General features: G+C 43.2%; 1 protein-coding gene across 3 annotated transcripts in view; it reads left to right on the top strand.

Annotated features, from left to right (window-relative positions):
* Positions 1 to 18,028, top strand: part of LOC106589859 (ras-related protein Rab-40B) — a 36,618-nt gene extending 18,590 nt beyond the window's left edge. For all 3 annotated transcript variants that reach the window (XM_014180262.3, XM_014180260.3, XM_014180259.3), the window contains 5 exons: positions 3,677 to 3,737; positions 12,314 to 12,374; positions 15,168 to 15,245; positions 15,784 to 16,006; positions 16,218 to 18,028. In XM_014180262.3, coding sequence (XP_014035737.1) covers positions 3,677 to 3,737; positions 12,314 to 12,374; positions 15,168 to 15,245; positions 15,784 to 16,006; positions 16,218 to 16,519 — 725 coding nt within the window. In that variant the 3' untranslated portion in view covers positions 16,520 to 18,028. The remainder of the gene's footprint in view (positions 1 to 3,676; positions 3,738 to 12,313; positions 12,375 to 15,167; positions 15,246 to 15,783; positions 16,007 to 16,217) is intronic.
* The last annotated feature ends 441 nt before the right edge of the window (positions 18,029 to 18,469 follow it).

Genomic DNA, 18,469 nt, shown 5'->3' with positions numbered 1-18,469 from the left:
GGAGGAGGAGTGCCAAGATGGAGGAGGAGGAGGAGTGCCAAGATGGAGGAGGAGGAGGAGTGCCAAGATGGAGGAGGAGGAGGAGTACCAAGATGGAGGAGGAGGAGTACCAAGATGGCTGCGAGGTGGCTTCAATAGAGCTTTTGTGATTAGAGATATTGATGTTTTTACTTGATGAATTGGATAGACTATTAGCTAACAGGACAGTGTGCCTGACTGTATTGAGTGAGTCGACATATGTGTAGAAGTGTTTGTCCTTGTTAAATTAGAGGAGTGCGTGTGAGCGTGTGTGTGTGGTGTGTGTGTGCGGGTGTCAGCACAAACTACAGTATGTCCAATCCAATTACACAATGTCAAGTCAGAGACAGACCGATCCCAACCCAACCAGACAGTTGAACCAGTACAGAGAGGCCGGAACAACACCTAGAGGGATGCGTTATGGGTACAGGTCGTGAGGAGGGTTGTTGCCAGGGGTGACAGTTTGACTGGTGAACTGACTCTTGATATGGAGGAAAAGCATTAAATGCCACCTGTGATTTGCCAGCTGCCGTTGGTATCTGTGAGCGCACGTGTGGAGACACACACACTCAGAACTCACACACTTTATATTAGTAAATAAAGTGTAATACAGTCCATTATTATGATGCAATACAGTGCATTATTACGATGCAAATCAAATGTTATTTGTCACATACACATGGTTAGCATGGTTAATGCGAGTGTAGCAAAATGCTTGTGCTTCTAGTTCCGACCATGCAGTAATATCTAACAAGTAATCTACCAATTCCACAACAACTACCTAATACACACAAGTGTAAAGGAATGAATAATGCGAATGTTACATTTGTGCTGCTCTCATTGACCAAAAGTAAAGTGGCTTTTCTGCTGTTATTACTGTAATTATCAGGACCTCCTTATTGAGCAGACACACACTGCTGCTTCCAGACATGGTAGGGCTCTGAGTACATACTGAAGCTGCATCATAATACTCACAGGTTTAGTGTGTGTGTGTGTGTGTGTGTGCATGTATCCAAGCGTGCGTGCTTGAATACTTGTGTGTGTGTGTGTGTGTGTGTGCTGCTGTCACTATGTAGCTGTCTGCTGTGCAGTATGAGTCATTCTCACTGGGTGAGATCCAGTGGGGATTTCATCATCACTACTGTAACTTAACCCTTAGATGGTCATGGATTTAGTTTGATTTCTATGCAAACACATTGTCATCTTCACGTACGCACATACACACACACACACACACACACACACACACACACACACGTGTCATTCTGTGGTGATAGCGTAACGTCAGTAGGGTGTTGGGTTAACATTGGATCTGGTCTCCAGGATCGTGACCTTTGACACACACACACAGACACACAGACACAGCCTAGGAGTCCTGCCCTTTGACCCCACCTACATGTCTGATGAGAAAAAACAGCTGGGTCATGTGAAGTCTTATTACATCTCTGCCGCTAATCTTTCTTTCTTTCTTTCTGTCTGTCTGTCTGTCTGTCTGTCTGTCTGTCTGTCTGTCTGTCTGTCTGTCTGTCTGTCTGTCTGTCTGTCTGTCTGTCTGTCTGTCTGTCTGTCTGTCTGTCTGTCTGTCTGTCTGTCTGTCTGTCTGTCTGTCTGTCTGTCTGTCTGTCTGTCTGTCTGTCTGTCTGTCTGTCTGTCTGTCTGTCTGTCTGTCTGTCTGTCACATTATGCCATCGTAATCAACAACGTAAGAAGATTTTAAGTACTTAGCTAAATGTTCCAGATTATGGAATCAGCACTTGAAAAGGTCCAGTGTGACGGTTGAAGTCTGTGTGATTTGTGATGCACGGATAAGAGCTGTGTCTGATGAGCTCTCTAGGGACAGGTATGGAAGCAGTCGTCACTGCCTTAGGAGCCGGGGGGCCCTTGTAATGTTGGGGGATTTTCAACAGGATCACATTTCTATCCCAGTGTCACTTTGGAATGTCTAACACTCTAGACTCTGTTTAGGACTCATCTGGGTGACCTGTGTGTGTGTGTGTGTGTGTGTGTGTGTGTGTGTGTGTGTGTGTGTGTGTGTGTGTGTGTGTGTGTGTTCATCAGTGTTGCCTCAGTTGTTTCACATGTCTGCCCACCTCACTCACCACCCTATTCCCCATTATAGTGCACTACTTTGGACCAGGGCCCATAGGGGATGTAGACATGTTCACTCACTCAGTTTTAAAGTTTAATCTGCTCCCTGCTGGATGACAGATGGAGAGTTCTTCTTCCACATGTTACCTCCTGATTCCTGCTGAAACATACAGAGCCTCATTAAGTATCCTCTTATTCATCTGTCTGTCTCTGTGTCTGTCTCTGTGTCTGTCTCTGTGTCTGTCTCTGTGTCTGTCTCTGTGTCTGTCTCTGTGTCTGTCTCTGTGTCTGTCTCTGTGTCTGTCTGTGTGTGTCTCTGTCTGTGTGTGTCTCTGTCTGTGTGTGTGTCTGTGTGTGTCTCTGTCTGTGTCTGTCTCTGTGTCTGTCTCTGTGTCTGTCTCTGTGTCTGTCTCTGTGTCTGTCTGTGTGTGTCTCTGTGTCTGTCTCTGTGTCTGTCTGTGTGTGTCTCTGTCTGTGTGTGTCTCTGTCTGTGTGTCTCTCTGTCTGTGTGTCTCTCTGTCTGTGTGTCTCTCTGTCTGTGTGTCTGTCTGTCTGTGTGTCTGTCTGTCTGTGTGTCTGTCTGTCTGTGTGTCTCTCTGTGTGTCTCTCTGTGTCTCTGTCTCTCTGTCTCTGTGTGTCTCTGTCTCTCTCTCTCTGTGTGTCTCTCTGTGTGTGTGTGTCTCTGTCTCTGTGTGTGTCTGTCTCTGTGTGTGTGTGTGTGTGTGTGTCTCTCTCTCTGTCTCTCTCTCTGTCTCTGTGTGTCTCTCTCTCTGTCTCTGTGTGTCTCTCTCTCTGTCTCTGTGTGTCTCTCTCTGTGTGTGTCTCTGTCTCTCTGTGTGTGTCTCTGTCTGTCTCTCTCTGTCTCTGTGTGTGTCTCTGTCTGTCTCTCTCTGTCTCTGTGTGTGTCTGCTCGTGCGTGTGGGCTCTGCTCTGTCTCTGTATGTCTCTCTCTCTGTGTGTGTGTCTCTCTGTCTCAGTCTCTGTGTCTCTCTCTGTCTCAATTATATTCAAGGGGCTTTATTATCATGGGAAACATATGTTAACATTGCCAAAGCAAGTGAAGTAGATGATAAACAAAAAGTGAAATAAGCAATACAAATGAACAGTAAACATTACACTCACAAGAGTTACAAAAGAATAAAGACATTTCAAATATCATATGTGCAAATAGTTCAAGTACAAAAGGGAAAATAAATAAACATAAATATGGGTTGTATTTACAATGGTGTTTGTTCTTCACTGGTTGCCCTTTTCTTGTGGCAACAGGTCACAAATCTTGCTGCTGTGATGTCACACTGTGGTATTTCACCCAGGAGATATGTGAGTTTATCAAAATTGGGTTTGTTTTCAAATTCTCTGTGGGTCTGTGTAATGAGGGAAATATGTGTCTCTAATATGGTCATACATTGGGCAGGAGGTTAGGAAGTGCAGCTGAGTTTCCACATAGCCTGTCCTCTCTCTCTCCCTCATGTAGAACGATCATGACAGTTCAGACATACTGTACAAGGCCTAGATACATTCAGAGTAGACTAAGAGAGATGGTATTAACATCATTGTATGTTGTTGGCAGGAATCGACTACAAGACGACTACGATACTCCTAGATGGAAGACGAGTCAAGCTGCAACTCTGGTGAGTGAAGTCACTGTACACACACATACACACCAACACACACACACACACCAACTCACACACCAACACATACACACGCACATACCAACACACACACATACACACGCGCACACCAACACACACACGCACACACACGTTACCCTGCTAAACTCATCCCATTTCCACGTCAGGGATATTGAAACGTTAAATGTGACTCTATGGCCTCCTAGTTCCTGTCTGTGTCCCAACTGGAATCCTATTTCCTATATAGTGCACTACTTTTGACCAGGTCCCCATGCGGCTGTATGTAGGGGATAGAGGGCCATTTGGTACACAGCCCCTCGTCTTATCTATTTGATAGGGTAAATCCCTTATCTATTTGATAAGACGGGGGGCTGTGTACCAAACAGTACTCTGGCTGTATCATGTTGATCAGATTAGGAGAATAGAGTATTGTCCTGGAGGTCAGAGAAAGGCAGACCTTGTTATAAGGAGAGATGACTTCTGAACAGAGGCTCAATAAGAAACATGCAAGTCTGATTACAGGAAGGGGGATTGTAGACAGACCACTCTGTGGTCCCCATCGTGTGTTCTCTGCCATCCGCGCCTCTCCACTCTACTCCTGACCCCTACCCTGAGAGCAGTACTTTTTATTTTTAGAGGGTTTTGCTTTTAGTCGAGTCAATATTGAATTATTAATCTGGAAATGTAGTTTGATGTCTAAGAGGATGAGATTATTTCACGCTTTAACAGAGGGGGTGTTAGAAATGCTCTCTATCCTCCTCCCTATGGCTACACGCTAATCACAGCTGGCTAGCGTGACATTGGTGAAACAGTGGTAAAATGCTTGTGCGGCTAGTGTAGCATTAGCAAAGAGCTAGTGAGGCATGGTGGAACATTGGTAAATTTATAACGTAGTTAAGCGGTTAGCGTGCAGAATTAGCCAGTTGTGAAAATTGGGAACTTGGCATGAATGTGGAGTAAGCCTAGGGATACACTGCAGGTAGAGTAACCAAAATAACCCTGACCCTAGGGATAACCAAAATAACCCTGACCCTGGGATTAACCACAGTAACCCTAGGGATAACCAAACTATAACCACAGTAACCCTGGGGATAACCACAGTAACCCTGGGGATAACCACAGTAACCCTGGGGATAACCACAGTAACCCTGGGGATAACCACTAGTCCTAGCCCTAGGGATAACCACTAACCCTGGTGATAACCACTAGCCCTAACCCTGGGGATAACCACTAGCCCTAACCCTAGGGATAATTACTAGCCCCTAACCCTGGTGATAACCACTAGCCCTAACCCTGGTGATAACCACTAGCCCGTAACCCTGGGGATAACCACTAGCCCTAACCCTGGGGATAACCACTAGCCCTAACCCTGGGGATAACCACTAGCCCTAACCCTGGGGATAACCACTAGCCCTAACCCTGGGGATAACCACTAGCCCTAACCCTGGGGATAACCACTAGCCCTAACCCTGGTGATAACCACTAGCCCTAACCCTAGGGATAACCACTAGCCCTAACCCTAGGGATAACCAATGACCATAACCCTAGGGATAACCACAATAACCCTAGGGATAACCCTAACCCTAGGGATAACCAATAACCATAATCATTGGGATAACCAATAACCCTAACCCTAGGGATAACCACTAACCCTAGGGATAACCACTAACCCTAGGGATAACCAATAACCCTAACCCTAGGGATAACCACTAACCCTAGGGATAACCAATAACCCTAGGGATAACCAATAACCCTAGGGATAACCACTAACCCTAGGGATAACCAATAACCCTAACCCTAGGGATAACCAATAACCCTAACCCTAGGGATAACAACTAACCCTAGGGATAACCAATAACCCTAACCCTAGGGATAACCACTAACCCTAGGGATAACCAATAACCCTAACCCTAGGGATAACCACTAACCCTAGGGATAACCAATAACCCTAATCATTGTGATAACCACAATAAGCTGATTGCAAAGCTACAGCTTGTGAGAAGGAAGAAGAATATGAGTATCTAAACAGTGGAAGGTTATTCTCCTTTGATTTGTATTTCTTTCCCCTATAAAACATCTTCTCCCTCCATAGTAGGCTGTTGTGTAGCTAACCTCATCCCCAGGCTCAATCTCAGACGAGAAAGGGCTGGCTGGTGGATGACATCTTTATGTACCAGATGGTTTGTAGTGTCATTGTATTAAATCATATCAAGAAACAACAATTTAGTGTCTTATATGCGCGTGACGATGCACTCTCTCATCGAATTAAACACAGCTGGATTTCAAATCTAATAGTCAGAAGTCTAGGCCTAAGGCCAATGTGTGTGTGTGTGTGTGTGTGTGTGTGTGTGTGTGTGTGTGTGTGTGTGTGTGTGTGTGTGTGTGTGTGTGTGTGTGTGTGTGTGTGTGTGTGTGTGTGTGTGTGTGTGTGTGTGTGTGTGTGTGTGTGCCTGCCAACCCAAACACTGCTCTGGCATCCAGGTCTGGAGAATGCAATCTGGAAACATGTTATTGCTCTCGCTCTGCTCTCTCACTACCCTCCCTCCCAGAGTGCATTATTTTAAATACAGGCGTAAAATACCAGTGTCGTTAATCCTCTCTTTGTAAGACCAATTATGTGGAATGTATAAATTGTCTGAATTTCACAGACAAATATACTATACATTTGAGAAGTGGTTAGTGTTGCTGAACGTAGAAAATCATCAGTGATGGTCTGACAAATGATTGGTTGGTTGTTGGCCAACAGCAATAGATGGGTCGTTTTTAATGAAAAGCGTTTTTTTTGTTTTATATATTTTAAATAGAAATTGTGCACAAATATAGATTTTGTTAAATGAAGAGTACTTTAATATACAGGGCCTATAGAAAGTCTACATCCCATTTGAACTTTTTTGTTGCGTTACGAATTCAAATGGATTTAATTGTACTTTTTGGTCCTTGATCTATACAAAATACTGTAATGTCAAAGTGAAAAAAGGTTTTACAAATAAATAAATAAAATATAGTCGTTGCATAAATATTCACCCTCTTTCTTTAGACACTCCTAAATTAGTTCAAAAGTCAAATTTGGCTCAACAAAATCACGTAAGTTACATGGACTCACTCTGTTTGAAATAATAGGGGTTGACATGATTTTTGAATGACTAACCCTTCCTCTGTCCCCCATACATACAACATCTGGAAGGTCCCTCAGTCAACTATTGAATTTCAAATACAGATACAACTACAAAGACCAGGGAGCTTTGCGAAAGCCTCATAAAGAAAGGCAGTGATTGGTAGATGGGTAACAATAACAAATCAGATATTGAATACCTATTTAAGCATGGTCAAGTTAATAATGATGATGTATTAAACCACCCAGACACAAAGTCGTCCTTCTGAACTGAGCTGCAGGACAGGAAGGAAACTGCTCAGGGATGTCACCATGAGGCCATTGGTGATTTTAAAACGGCTACAGAGTTTGTCTGTGATGGGAGAAAACTGAAAATGGATCAACAACATGGTAGTGACTCCACAATAATGACCTAAACGACAGAGTAAAAATAATACAAATATACAGAATAAAAATATTCTAAAACGGGCATATGTATGCAATAAGGCAGTAACAGGGCCAGAACAGTAGTCTGTTATAGAAGGAGGGCCAGAACAGTAGCCTAATGTTATAGAAGAACAGTAGCCTAATGTTATAGAAGAACAGTAGCCTAATGTTATAGAAGAACAGTAGCCTAATGTTATAGAAGAACAGTAGCCTAATGTTATAGAAGAACAGTAGCCTAATGTTATAGAAGAACAGTAGCCTAATGTTATAGAAGAACAGTAGCCTAATGTTATAGAAGAACAGTAGCCTAATGTTATAGAAGAACAGTAGCCTAATGTTATAGAAGAACAGTAGCCTAATGTTATAGAAGAACAGTAGCCTAATGTTATAGAAGAACAGTAGCCTAGTGTTATAGAAGAACAGTAGCCTAGTGTTATAGAAGAACAGTAGCCTAGTGTTATAGAAGAACAGTAGCCTAGTGTTATAGAAGAACAGTAGCCTAGTGTTATAGAAGAACAGTAGCCTAGTGTTATAGAAGAACAGTAGCCTAGTGTTATAGAAGAACAGTAGCCTAGTGTTATAGAAGAACAGTAGCCTAGTGTTATAGAAGAACAGTAGCCTAGTGTTATAGAAGAACAGTAGCCTAGTGTTATAGAAGAACAGTAGCCTAGTGTTATAGAAGAACAGTAGCCTAATGTTATAGAAGAACAGTAGCCTAATGTTATAGAAGAACAGTAGCCTAATGTTATAGAAGAACAGTAGCCTAGTGTTATAGAAGAACAGTAGCCTAGTGTTATAGAAGAACAGTAGCCTAGTGTTATAGAAGAACAGTAGCCTAATGTTATAGAAGAACAGTAGCCTAGTGTTATAGGAGGAGGGCCAGAACAGTAGCCTAATGTTATAGAAGAACAGTAGCCTAATGTTATAGAAGAACAGTAGCCTAATGTTATAGAAGAACAGTAGCCTAATGTTATAGAAGAACAGTAGCCTAATGTTATAGAAGAACAGTAGCCTAATGTTATAGAAGAACAGTAGCCTAATGTTATAGAAGAACAGTAGCCTAATGTTATAGAAGAACAGTAGCCTAATGTTATAGAAGAACAGTAGCCTAATGTTATAGAAGAACAGTAGCCTAATGTTATAGAAGAACAGTAGCCTAATGTTATAGAAGAACAGTAGCCTAATGTTATAGAAGAACAGTAGCCTAATGTTATAGAAGAACAGTAGCCTAATGTTATAGAAGAACAGTAGCCTAATGTTATAGAAGAACAGTAGCCTAATGTTATAGAAGAACAGTAGCCTAATGTTATAGGAGGAGGGCCAGAACAGTAGCCTAATGTTATAGAAGAACAGTAGCCTAATGTTATAGAAGAACAGTAGCCTAATGTTATAGAAGAACAGTAGCCTAATGTTATAGAAGAACAGTAGCCTAATGTTATAGAAGAACAGTAGCCTAATGTTATAGAAGAACAGTAGCCTAGTGTTATAGGAGGAGGGCCAGAACAGTAGCCTAATGTTATAGGAGGAGGGCCAGAACAGTAGCCTAATGTTATAGGAGGAGGGCCAGAACAGTAGCCTAATGTTATAGAAGAACAGTAGTCCAATGTTATAGGAGGAGGGCCACAACAGCAGCCTAGTGTTATAGGAGGAGGGCCACAACAGTAGCCTAGTGTTATAGGAGGAGGGCCACAACAGTAGCCTAGTGTTATAGGAGGAGGGCCACAACAGTAGCCTGGTGTTATAGGAGGAGGGCCACAACAGTAGCCTGGTGTTATAGGAGGAGGGCCACAACAGTAGCCTGGTGTTATAGGAGGAGGGCCACAACAGTAGCCTAGTGTTATAGGAGGAGGGCCACAACAGTAGCCTAGTGTTATAGGAGGAGGGCCACAACAGTAGCCTGGTGTTATAGGAGGAGGGCCACAACAGTAGCCTGGTGTTATAGGAGGAGGGCCACAACAGTAGCCTGGTGTTATAGGAGGAGGGCCACAACAGTAGCCTGGTGTTATAGGAGGAGGGCCACAACAGTAGCCTGGTGTTATAGGAGGAGGGCCACAACAGTAGTCTGTTTGGGAAAGATTTGGTCAAGTGGTAAAAGAGGATGACAGCAGTGCCTATGTCATGTGATGATGGTGAGGCGCTATACAAATGTCAGTCACAATAAGGGGACTTCAAAAAGGCCTGTGCCACATCAAGGGAACCTTCTGCTCAGATGGGTAACATGGAAACTGAAATCAGGACACTGACTGTAGGTCTAGAACCTCTCACAGAGTCTTAATATTAACTCCTACAGAATTAAGTATTTCTTGCAGTAAAATTATACCCCAAATGTACATTTTGACTCGGGAACAGGAGTGGAGAAATATGATTTTTTTCTTTCAGCATCTTGAGAGAATGTGAATGTGCAATTAGATACCGTCTGTAGAGGTGCTGTCTTTATCAAAATCATAAAAGCTGATTAGTATTTCAACTACATAAAATATGCATCCAATGCCGAACTAAAATCTTATCAGAAACATGTTGGGTCGTTTTCGCAGCTCATAGAACTTTACCGACATCAACTAGATTGAAGCATTCATTCTGTAATTGATGACATTATTCTGGTGAGTAATGGTTTATTTAGTCTTCTAGGGCAACATATAATGACAGAAGAGAAGTTGCATGTATCTAATTATAGACAATTTGACTAACAAATAGCCTATTAAAATGTCGGAAATTATTATCAGAAACATAGTCACATCGACCTGCTCCTCCCCTCCGGTGTTCGACGTTGTCGGTTTACTAGCTACCGGCCCTGGCTGTTTACTAACTACCGGCCCTGGCGGTTTACTAGCTACCGGCCCTGGCGGTTTACTAGCTACCGGCCCTGGCGGTTTACTAGCTACCGGCCCTGGCGGTTTACTAGCTACCGGCCCTGGCGGTTTACTAGCTACCGGCCCTGGCGGTTTACTAGCTACCGGCCCTGGCGGTTTACTAGCTACCGGCCCTGGCTGCCCATCATTACGCACACCCGCGTCTCATCAGTTACACCTGGACTCATCACCTTCCTGATTACCCCCTATATATATATAGCCCTCTGTTGTTATTTTCCATCAGACGTTATTGACTCTGTTTCCATGTCCCGACACTACTCCTGTTTTTGTATTGTTCATATTCTATTCAACTCCCCACCTGCTTCCTGACTCCCAGCGTCTATGTTACAGAATAACACCTCAATATTATGGAAGCAGCAGTTGATCAAGGCTTCTTTCAGATGGTCAGCGAACAGGAAACCCTACTTCGCCAACACCACGACCAGCTGGCTCAAACGGGAACGGCTATGGAAGAGGTTCTGCAGTGTCTAAACGTTACCCAAGGGGCATCACCTCCCTCGGGCCGAGGATTATCTACCACCAGTCAACCTAGCGAGCCAGTATCCCAGCCCATCTAGCAGTGTGTCCCTCCTGGACAAATATGACGGGACTCCATCAAAATGCTGTGGCTTCCTACTCCAGTGCTCCCTCTATTGCTGTCTAGCCATAATTGCAAAGCCTTATGTTTGGGGCGAACATGAGTGGCTGCTTCCTTATTTTCAAGCATGGTGGTGGCTGCATCATGGTATGGGTATGCTTGACATCGGCAAAGACTGGGGAGTTTTTCAGGATGAAAAGAAATGGGATGGTGCTAAGCACAGGCAAAATCCGAGAGGAAAATCTGCTTCAGTCTGCTTTACACCAGACACTGGAAGAGGAATTCACCTTTCAGCAGGGCAATAACACAAAGCCAGATTTACACTAGAGTTACTTACCAAGAAGACAGTGAATGTTCCTGAATGCACAAGTTACAGTTTTGACTTAAGTCTGCTTGGAAATCTATGACAAGAGTAGAAAATAGCTGTCTAGTCATGATTCCCAACACCTTGACGGAGCTTGAAGAATTTAGAAAAGAATAATGGGCACATATGGCACATTCCATGTGTGGAAAGCTCTTAGAGACTTACCCAGAAAGACTCACAGCTGTAATCACTGCCAAAAGTGCTTCTAACATGTAATGACTCTGGGGGGTGAAGACTTATCTAATCAAGCTATTCTAGTGTTTTAGTTTTCATTCATCTAAACATTTACAATGTTTCTTCTACTTTGACTTTACAGAGGAGTTTGTGTAGATCGTTGACAAACGTATTTTTATTTTATTTATTTTTTTACAATTAAATACATTTTAATCCCACTTTGTAATGCAACAAAATGTAAAGAAATGTCGAGGAGGTGTAGGCTTTCTATAGGGACTGTAGACCACATGAAGAATTCAATCATGCCAAAATTCCCTGTGTCACTTCTAGGAAAATTCCGACCCACTTAATGCAAACATTTCCCAAAGTTTCACCATCATTGTAAAGGCATTAGTTATTTTGTTGCTTTGACAAAGTAATTTCTGAAGGCTATGAATTATTTAATGTGATTAGTGATTAATTTACTGTCCCTCATTTTAAGGTCCACCCTGTTACGTGAACTGAACTCTCATTTTAATATGGTGTTACTTCCTTTTTTAATATATTTTTTAAAAGAAACGCTAGTCAAATCATAGTGTAAAAGCAGGACAGCTGGTTCTATTCTTTTTGGTCATTTTCTGGTGTTTTGTGATGGAAAATGAGCGGGTCGAACAAAACATGTCACCGCTGTTACCAATGTTTTAGTAATTAAATGTTTTTGGGAAACAATGCATCCAATTGCCCCTCCCTGTTGCACACAAGCTTCCATTCCCCAGGTCACAAGTAGATTTATGGATGATTTCAAATTAAATCGTCAACCATAGTCACTTGTTTTTTTTAATCAAGTTGCTTTTAATGACAGAATGTTACAATTTGTTGAAATCAAATGTCTTTTTCTTTTTTTTACAAAGTTACACTTCTCAAAAGGCACAGAAGTTGTCGAACGACCCAGGTGCCTTTCCCTGAATAAGGTCATGAGATTAAGGGTGGAATGCTGTGTGATTTGATTGACAGGTGGTTGACCTGCTGACCCTTTAACCCCTGACCTCTAACCTTTGTGTGTTGTTTCAGGGACACATCTGGCCAGGGGCGCTTCTGCACCATCTTCCGCTCCTACTCCAGAGGAGCACAGGTATGTGTGTGTGTTTGAGTGTGCACCTTTGCCAAAGAGAGTGTGTTCAGCATTTTTCAGTACGTTGTTTGATAATGGATCAGTCCTTTCACAATCAGAAAACAAATAGCATAGTGTTTACAGCAGGGGAATGCTGCTGTTGAACACTGCACAGTAAACCCTCATGTATAAAACATGTCTTTACTGCACACTAAACCCTCATGTATAAAACATGTCTTTACTGCACACTAAACCCTCATGTATAAAACATGTCTTTACTGCCCACTAAACCCTCATGTATAAAACATGTCTTTACTGCCCACTAAACCCTCATGTATAAAACATGTCTTTACTGCACACTAAACCCTCATGTATAAAACATGTCTTTACTGCCCACTAAACCCTCATGTATAAAACATGTCTTTACTGCACACTAAACCCTCATGTATAAAACATGTCTTTACTGCCCACTAAGCCCTCATGTATAAAACATGTCTTTACTGCCCACTAAACCCTCATGTATAAAACATAAAACCTCACTCGAAGGACAGATTTCATCTCTGAGGAAAGAAATAGCTTGAGAATTTCAATGTAAAGAACATAGCAGCCAGTTTTGAAAACGTTTTTCACCACTACAGAGGACCTGTAAAACTGTGCTGTAGGCCTGTACGTGTACAAGCCTACTGGCTGTGCTAATATTATAGAATAGAGACATGGGAGTTGTTTGTACATGTTTTCATCTGTATATCAGCAACATCACTATTAACCCCGTGGAAACGGTGCAGAATGGGTGGGCCTATCTAAACAGGGTGGAGGGGCCTGTTCAAAAACAACAGTTGAATGATAGATTGTTAGTGGATCCAGTCCTTTTACGGGCTACTACTGAACACTACTGGCTTTACCCAATCCTGACCCACTGCTGCTCAGCTACTGAGAATTCTCACCTCCCAGGCGATGAATGAAATTACTTAATTTTTTTTCTAAACTATTACTAAACGGCCCGTTACCGACCATAGACTGGCTGTTACCATGGTGACAATGACACCCCCTGCCATAGCTAGGCAGAAGGATGTGCTTCTTGAACACTGTGTACACACCATAACTATAGTCATCAGAGATCAACTCTGTGTGTGTGTGTGTGTGTGTGTGTGTGTGGGGGTGTGTGTGTGTGTGTGGGTGGTCAGGTCACAACAAATAGAAGTCACACACAAGTCTCTGGCGTCTAACAGTTCTATAGGATGCATATTGATGGAGAATTGGCTTGAATCCTCAGTGTCAGTTGCTGGTGCCTCCGGTGACAGTAAAACCTAATAGCAGTTGGACAGACTGGTGACAGTAAAACCTAATAGCAGTTGGACAGACTGGTGACAGTAAAACCTAATAGCAGTTGGACAGACTGGTGACAGTAAAACCTAATAGCAGTTGGACAGACTGGTGCCACCGGTGACAGTAAAACCTAATAGCAGTTGGACAGACTGGTGCCACCGGTGACAGTAAAACCTAATAGCAGTTGGACAGACTGGTGCCTCCGGTGACAGTAAAACCTAATAGCAGTTGGACAGACTGGTGCCTCCGGTGACAGTAAAACCTAATAGCAGTTGGACAGACTGGTGACAGTAAAACCTAATAGCAGTTGGACAGACTGGTGACAGTAAAACCTAATAGCAGTTGGACAGACTGGTGACAGTAAAACCTAATAGCAGTTGGACAGACTGGTGACAGTAAAACCTAATAGCAGTTGGACAGACTGGTGACAGTAAAACCTAATAGCAGTTGGACAGACTGGTGACAGTAAAACCTAATAGCAGTTGGACAGACTGGTGACAGTAAAACCTAATAGCAGTTGGACAGACTGGTGACAGTAAAACCTAATAGCAGTTGGACAGACTGGTGACAGTAAAACCTAATAGCAGTTGGACAGACTGGTGACAGTAAAACCTAATAGCAGTTGGACAGACTGGTGACAGTAAAACCTAATAGCAGTTGGACAGACTGGTGACAGTAAAACCTAATAGCAGTTGGACAGACTGGTGACAGTAAAACCTAATAGCAGTTGGACAGACTGGTGACAGTAAAACCTAATAGCAGTTGGACAGACTGGTGACAGTAAAACCTAATAGCAGTTGGACAGACTACTCTAGCTAATTGAATTTATACTGTAATGTGCATTTCCCTTTTTTAAGGTTTACACTGTTCCCACATTAACGGAATAGTATGCTTCATTTTCTCTGACCTCAATTTAATTTAAGTAGCTAACTGTACACAGTATTACACATTATAATGTGCATCTCCCCTTAGAGAGATTGTGTTTTAGAGTGCATGCTCGATAACATTCCTGTCACCACTTCCGCCGAAGTCGGCTCCTCTCCTTGTTCGGGCGGCGATCGACGTCACCGGCTTTCTAGCCATCGCCGCTCCATTTTTCATATATCCATTTGTCTTGTCTTGTTTCCATACACACCTGGTTTTCATTTCCCCAGTGAAGCTGCTTGTGTTTAACCCTCTGTTTCCCATCATGCTTTGTGTGTAATTGTTTCATGTTATGTGGTGTTAGTTTACGCGCTTTACTTTTATGTTCCGTTTTTTGAGCGTGTTTGTTTTATGTAGTGCTCTTGTTTTTGGAACTATAACAAAAGAGCACCTGTTCATTCTACTCTGCTCTCCTGCACCTGACTTCACCTCCAATACACTTTCTGACAATTCAATTCTTGTTTTATGTCATGTCTCTCTATTTTCACAATCGCTCTCTCTCTCTCTCTCTCTCTCTCTCTCTCTCTCTCTCTCTCTCTCTCTCTCTCTCTCTCTCTCTCTCAGGGTGTGATCTTGGTCTATGACATCACCAACCGATGGTCCTTTGATGGTATTGACAGATGGATAAAGGAGATAGATGAGGTAAGAGACACCGATCAGTCGCTCCCCCCGAGTAGGTAAACCACTGCTGTGTCCAAAAATGGCACCCTATTCCCCAAAGGGTTCTGGTCAAAAGTAGTGCACTTTAAAGGGAACATGGTGCTATTTGAGGCACTCTCACTGAATTGCTCTATTGGTCTATGATGTAAGACACATTGCTCAATATCTGCTTGTGAGCGTGACTAAACCTTCTCAGAACTCCATCCCACTCCTCTCGCCTCTGCTCCGAAACAACTCACCCACACTCATAAACTAGCCACACACAGAGTTAGACTTCCAAGATAGTCCATGTTATGTGAATAATATTATTCAACTTCAATGAACATCACATATGGTAGGATACTCAACGATTTGATTCTTGAAAAGCTTTATGCCCCCCTTGTATTGCCACATTATTTTACTGAATACAGGGAGGAACGCGCGCACACACACACACACACACACACTCTCTCTTATCCATCCTGGTGTACTAACAGAATCTGTACCTCACCACTTTGTGTTTCCCTTCCTGTCTACCCAGCATGCACCAGGAGTTCCCAAGATCCTGGTGGGTAACCGGTTACACCTGGCCTACAAGCGTCAGGTGACCACGGAGCAGGCCCAGCTGTATGCTGAGAGGTTAGGGGTCACCTTCTTCGAGGTCAGCCCGCTGTGCAACTTCAACATCACAGAGTCCTTCACAGAGCTGGCCAGGATTGTCCTGATGAGGCACGGTATGGAGAGACTCTGGAGACCCAACAAAGGTGAGTGAGGCAGTGAACACTGAGCCTAGAGCAACTTCTCTGTCTCTCTCTCTCTCTGTGTCTCTCTCTTTTTCTGTCTCTCACTGTCTCTCTCTCACTGTCTCTGTTTAACCCAACAGTGCCCTCTCGTGGTGTATTATTGCTATTTGTGAAATATTAAATATTTTCTCCCTCTCTCTCTGTCTCCCCTCCCCTTCTCTCTCTTTCTTAGTGTTGAGTCTCCAGGACCTGTGCTGTCGTTCCATCGTGTCTTGCACCCCGGTCCACCTGGTTGACAAGCTTCCTCTCCCCCTGGCCCTCAAGTCCCACCTCAAGTCTTTCTCCATGGCCAATGGCCTCAATGCCCGCATGATGCACGGAAGCTCCTACTCCGTCACCGCCACCAACACCACCCACATCGCCGCCAAGAGGACCGGAGGGCAGCTGCTGAAAAATAAAAAATGTACCCGCCCTCCGCAGCTCAGCCCGGCGGCCGCACAGAGCTGCACCGGCAACAGCTGCAAGATATCCTAGCAACCGGACGAAACAGGAATAGGAAGTCCTTGGGACAGTATGTTGTCATCACAGGAACAGGAAATTGGTGTTGCTCACACCTGCAGCTCATCTAGGCACACCAAGAGCCAGCCACGTGAGCTTCAAGGGTGTGTTCAATGAGGGGTGACCCCCTCACAGCCCCCCATAATCCACAGACCAGGAAGTTGTCACAGGGACTGGATGTTCTAGGCCTCCAGGCCCACAAGAGTCCCACCTGAGCTCCATGGTGGAACGAAGATGTGGACGGAACCTGCCATGCTCAGAGGCTGTGGATTGACACTACGGGTCACTAGCCTTGGACCCAAAAGGAAGTTTTGACAACCGATCGTGTCTGAGTCATATGACTGTATAGTGAGTAATATGTTTCCATGAATACAGTATGTCAACATATGAACTGTTCAGCTATATAGTACAATGTGTACACTATTTGTGGATGATCTGTGGTTATTTTTGCCCTGTTGCCTCACCCAATGACACAAAGCATTCAAATGAGTTTCACACCTGTGGTCTAATTTCACAATGAAAGAAACGTTAGTGGACTGGTATTATAAATGTTATTATAAATGATATTATAAATGGTATACTATATCGTTGCCTTTTAAACAAAATGCTGGACATAGTCTTTTTAAGATCTGGCTACTGGTTTTACACACCGTTACCTTTTTACAGGAAAATACTATTTTTGCCGACGTCTGGAATTTCAAGTCGACAATTCTTTGGAGAAACCATTTGTATAATGAATTTGTATGATATGTACAGTTATGACAATGTTGTTTGATACTGTTTGTTTGCTGTTGGGTTTGTAAGTGTTTCACAGTGACATAGATGATGCTATTAAGCAATAAGGCCCTAGGGGGTGTGGTATATGGCGAATATACCACGGCTAAGGGCTGTTCTTAGGCACGACGCAACATGGCCATATATCACAAACCCCCAAGGTGCCTTAATGCTATTATAAACTGTTTACTAATGTAATTAGAGCAGTAAAAATACATGTTTTATCATACTTGTGGTATACGGTCTATAATAAACTGGGTGATTCGAGCCCTGAATGCTGATTGGCTGAAAGCCGTGGTATATCAGACCTTATACCATGGGTATGACTAAACATTTATTTTTACTGCTCTAATTACGTTGGTAAGCAGTTTATAAGAGCAATAAGGCATCTCGGGGGTTTGTGGCATATGGCCAATATACCACGGCTAAGAGCTGTATCCAGGCACTCCGCGTTGTGTCGTGCTTAAGAACTGCCCTTAGCCGTGATATATTGGCCATATACCACAACCCCCCCCCCCCGAGGTGCATTATTGCTTAAATGTAGCACAACTTTCAGCCAATCAGCATTCAGGGCTGGAACCAGCCAGTTTATAATTTCAGATAGATAGTGACAACACCAAAGACACAGCAGACGTAGTGAGGACGTCACTGAATGAACAAGCTGTTTTGTACAGTAAATATTACCACTACAATAAATTTCACAAACAGGAACTGTCTTCTTTGCTCAGATAATAATTGATTGGATTTATATAGCGTTTTTCCACATGCTCAAAGCGCTGTAAAGGGGGCTGAAAAATAGGCTAAGGAACCCAAGAAAGGTAACTGGGTGGATAGATGTCACCAGGGATACAATGCTCCGGTCAGAGAGCAAACAGATGTTGACATATTTATTGAGGACTTGTGGTTGGACTAGGTAAAGGTTTGTGTGTGTGTGTGTGGTTCTTCAAAAAAGGAGAGACATCACGAACAGGTTGCATAACAGAACAGGGAAATGTGCTAAGGATAAACCTATTCAAACACATGATGAAAGTAAGGTAAGTATAAAACATATTTTTTCGGATATGACTTCACTAGACATGGAAAATAAGAACCAAACACTCTTAACTTGGACACACAACTGGAAGGGAACGGAAGAATTGCTGACAGGATTTA

The sequence above is a fragment of the Salmo salar genome, chromosome 28, assembly GCF_965601325.2.
Source record: "Salmo salar chromosome 28, fSalSal1, whole genome shotgun sequence".
NCBI classification, from domain to species: domain Eukaryota; kingdom Metazoa; phylum Chordata; class Actinopteri; order Salmoniformes; family Salmonidae; genus Salmo; species Salmo salar.
The sequence above is the reverse complement of the archived record's forward strand: the minus strand, read 5'-3'. Positions and strand labels throughout refer to the sequence as shown.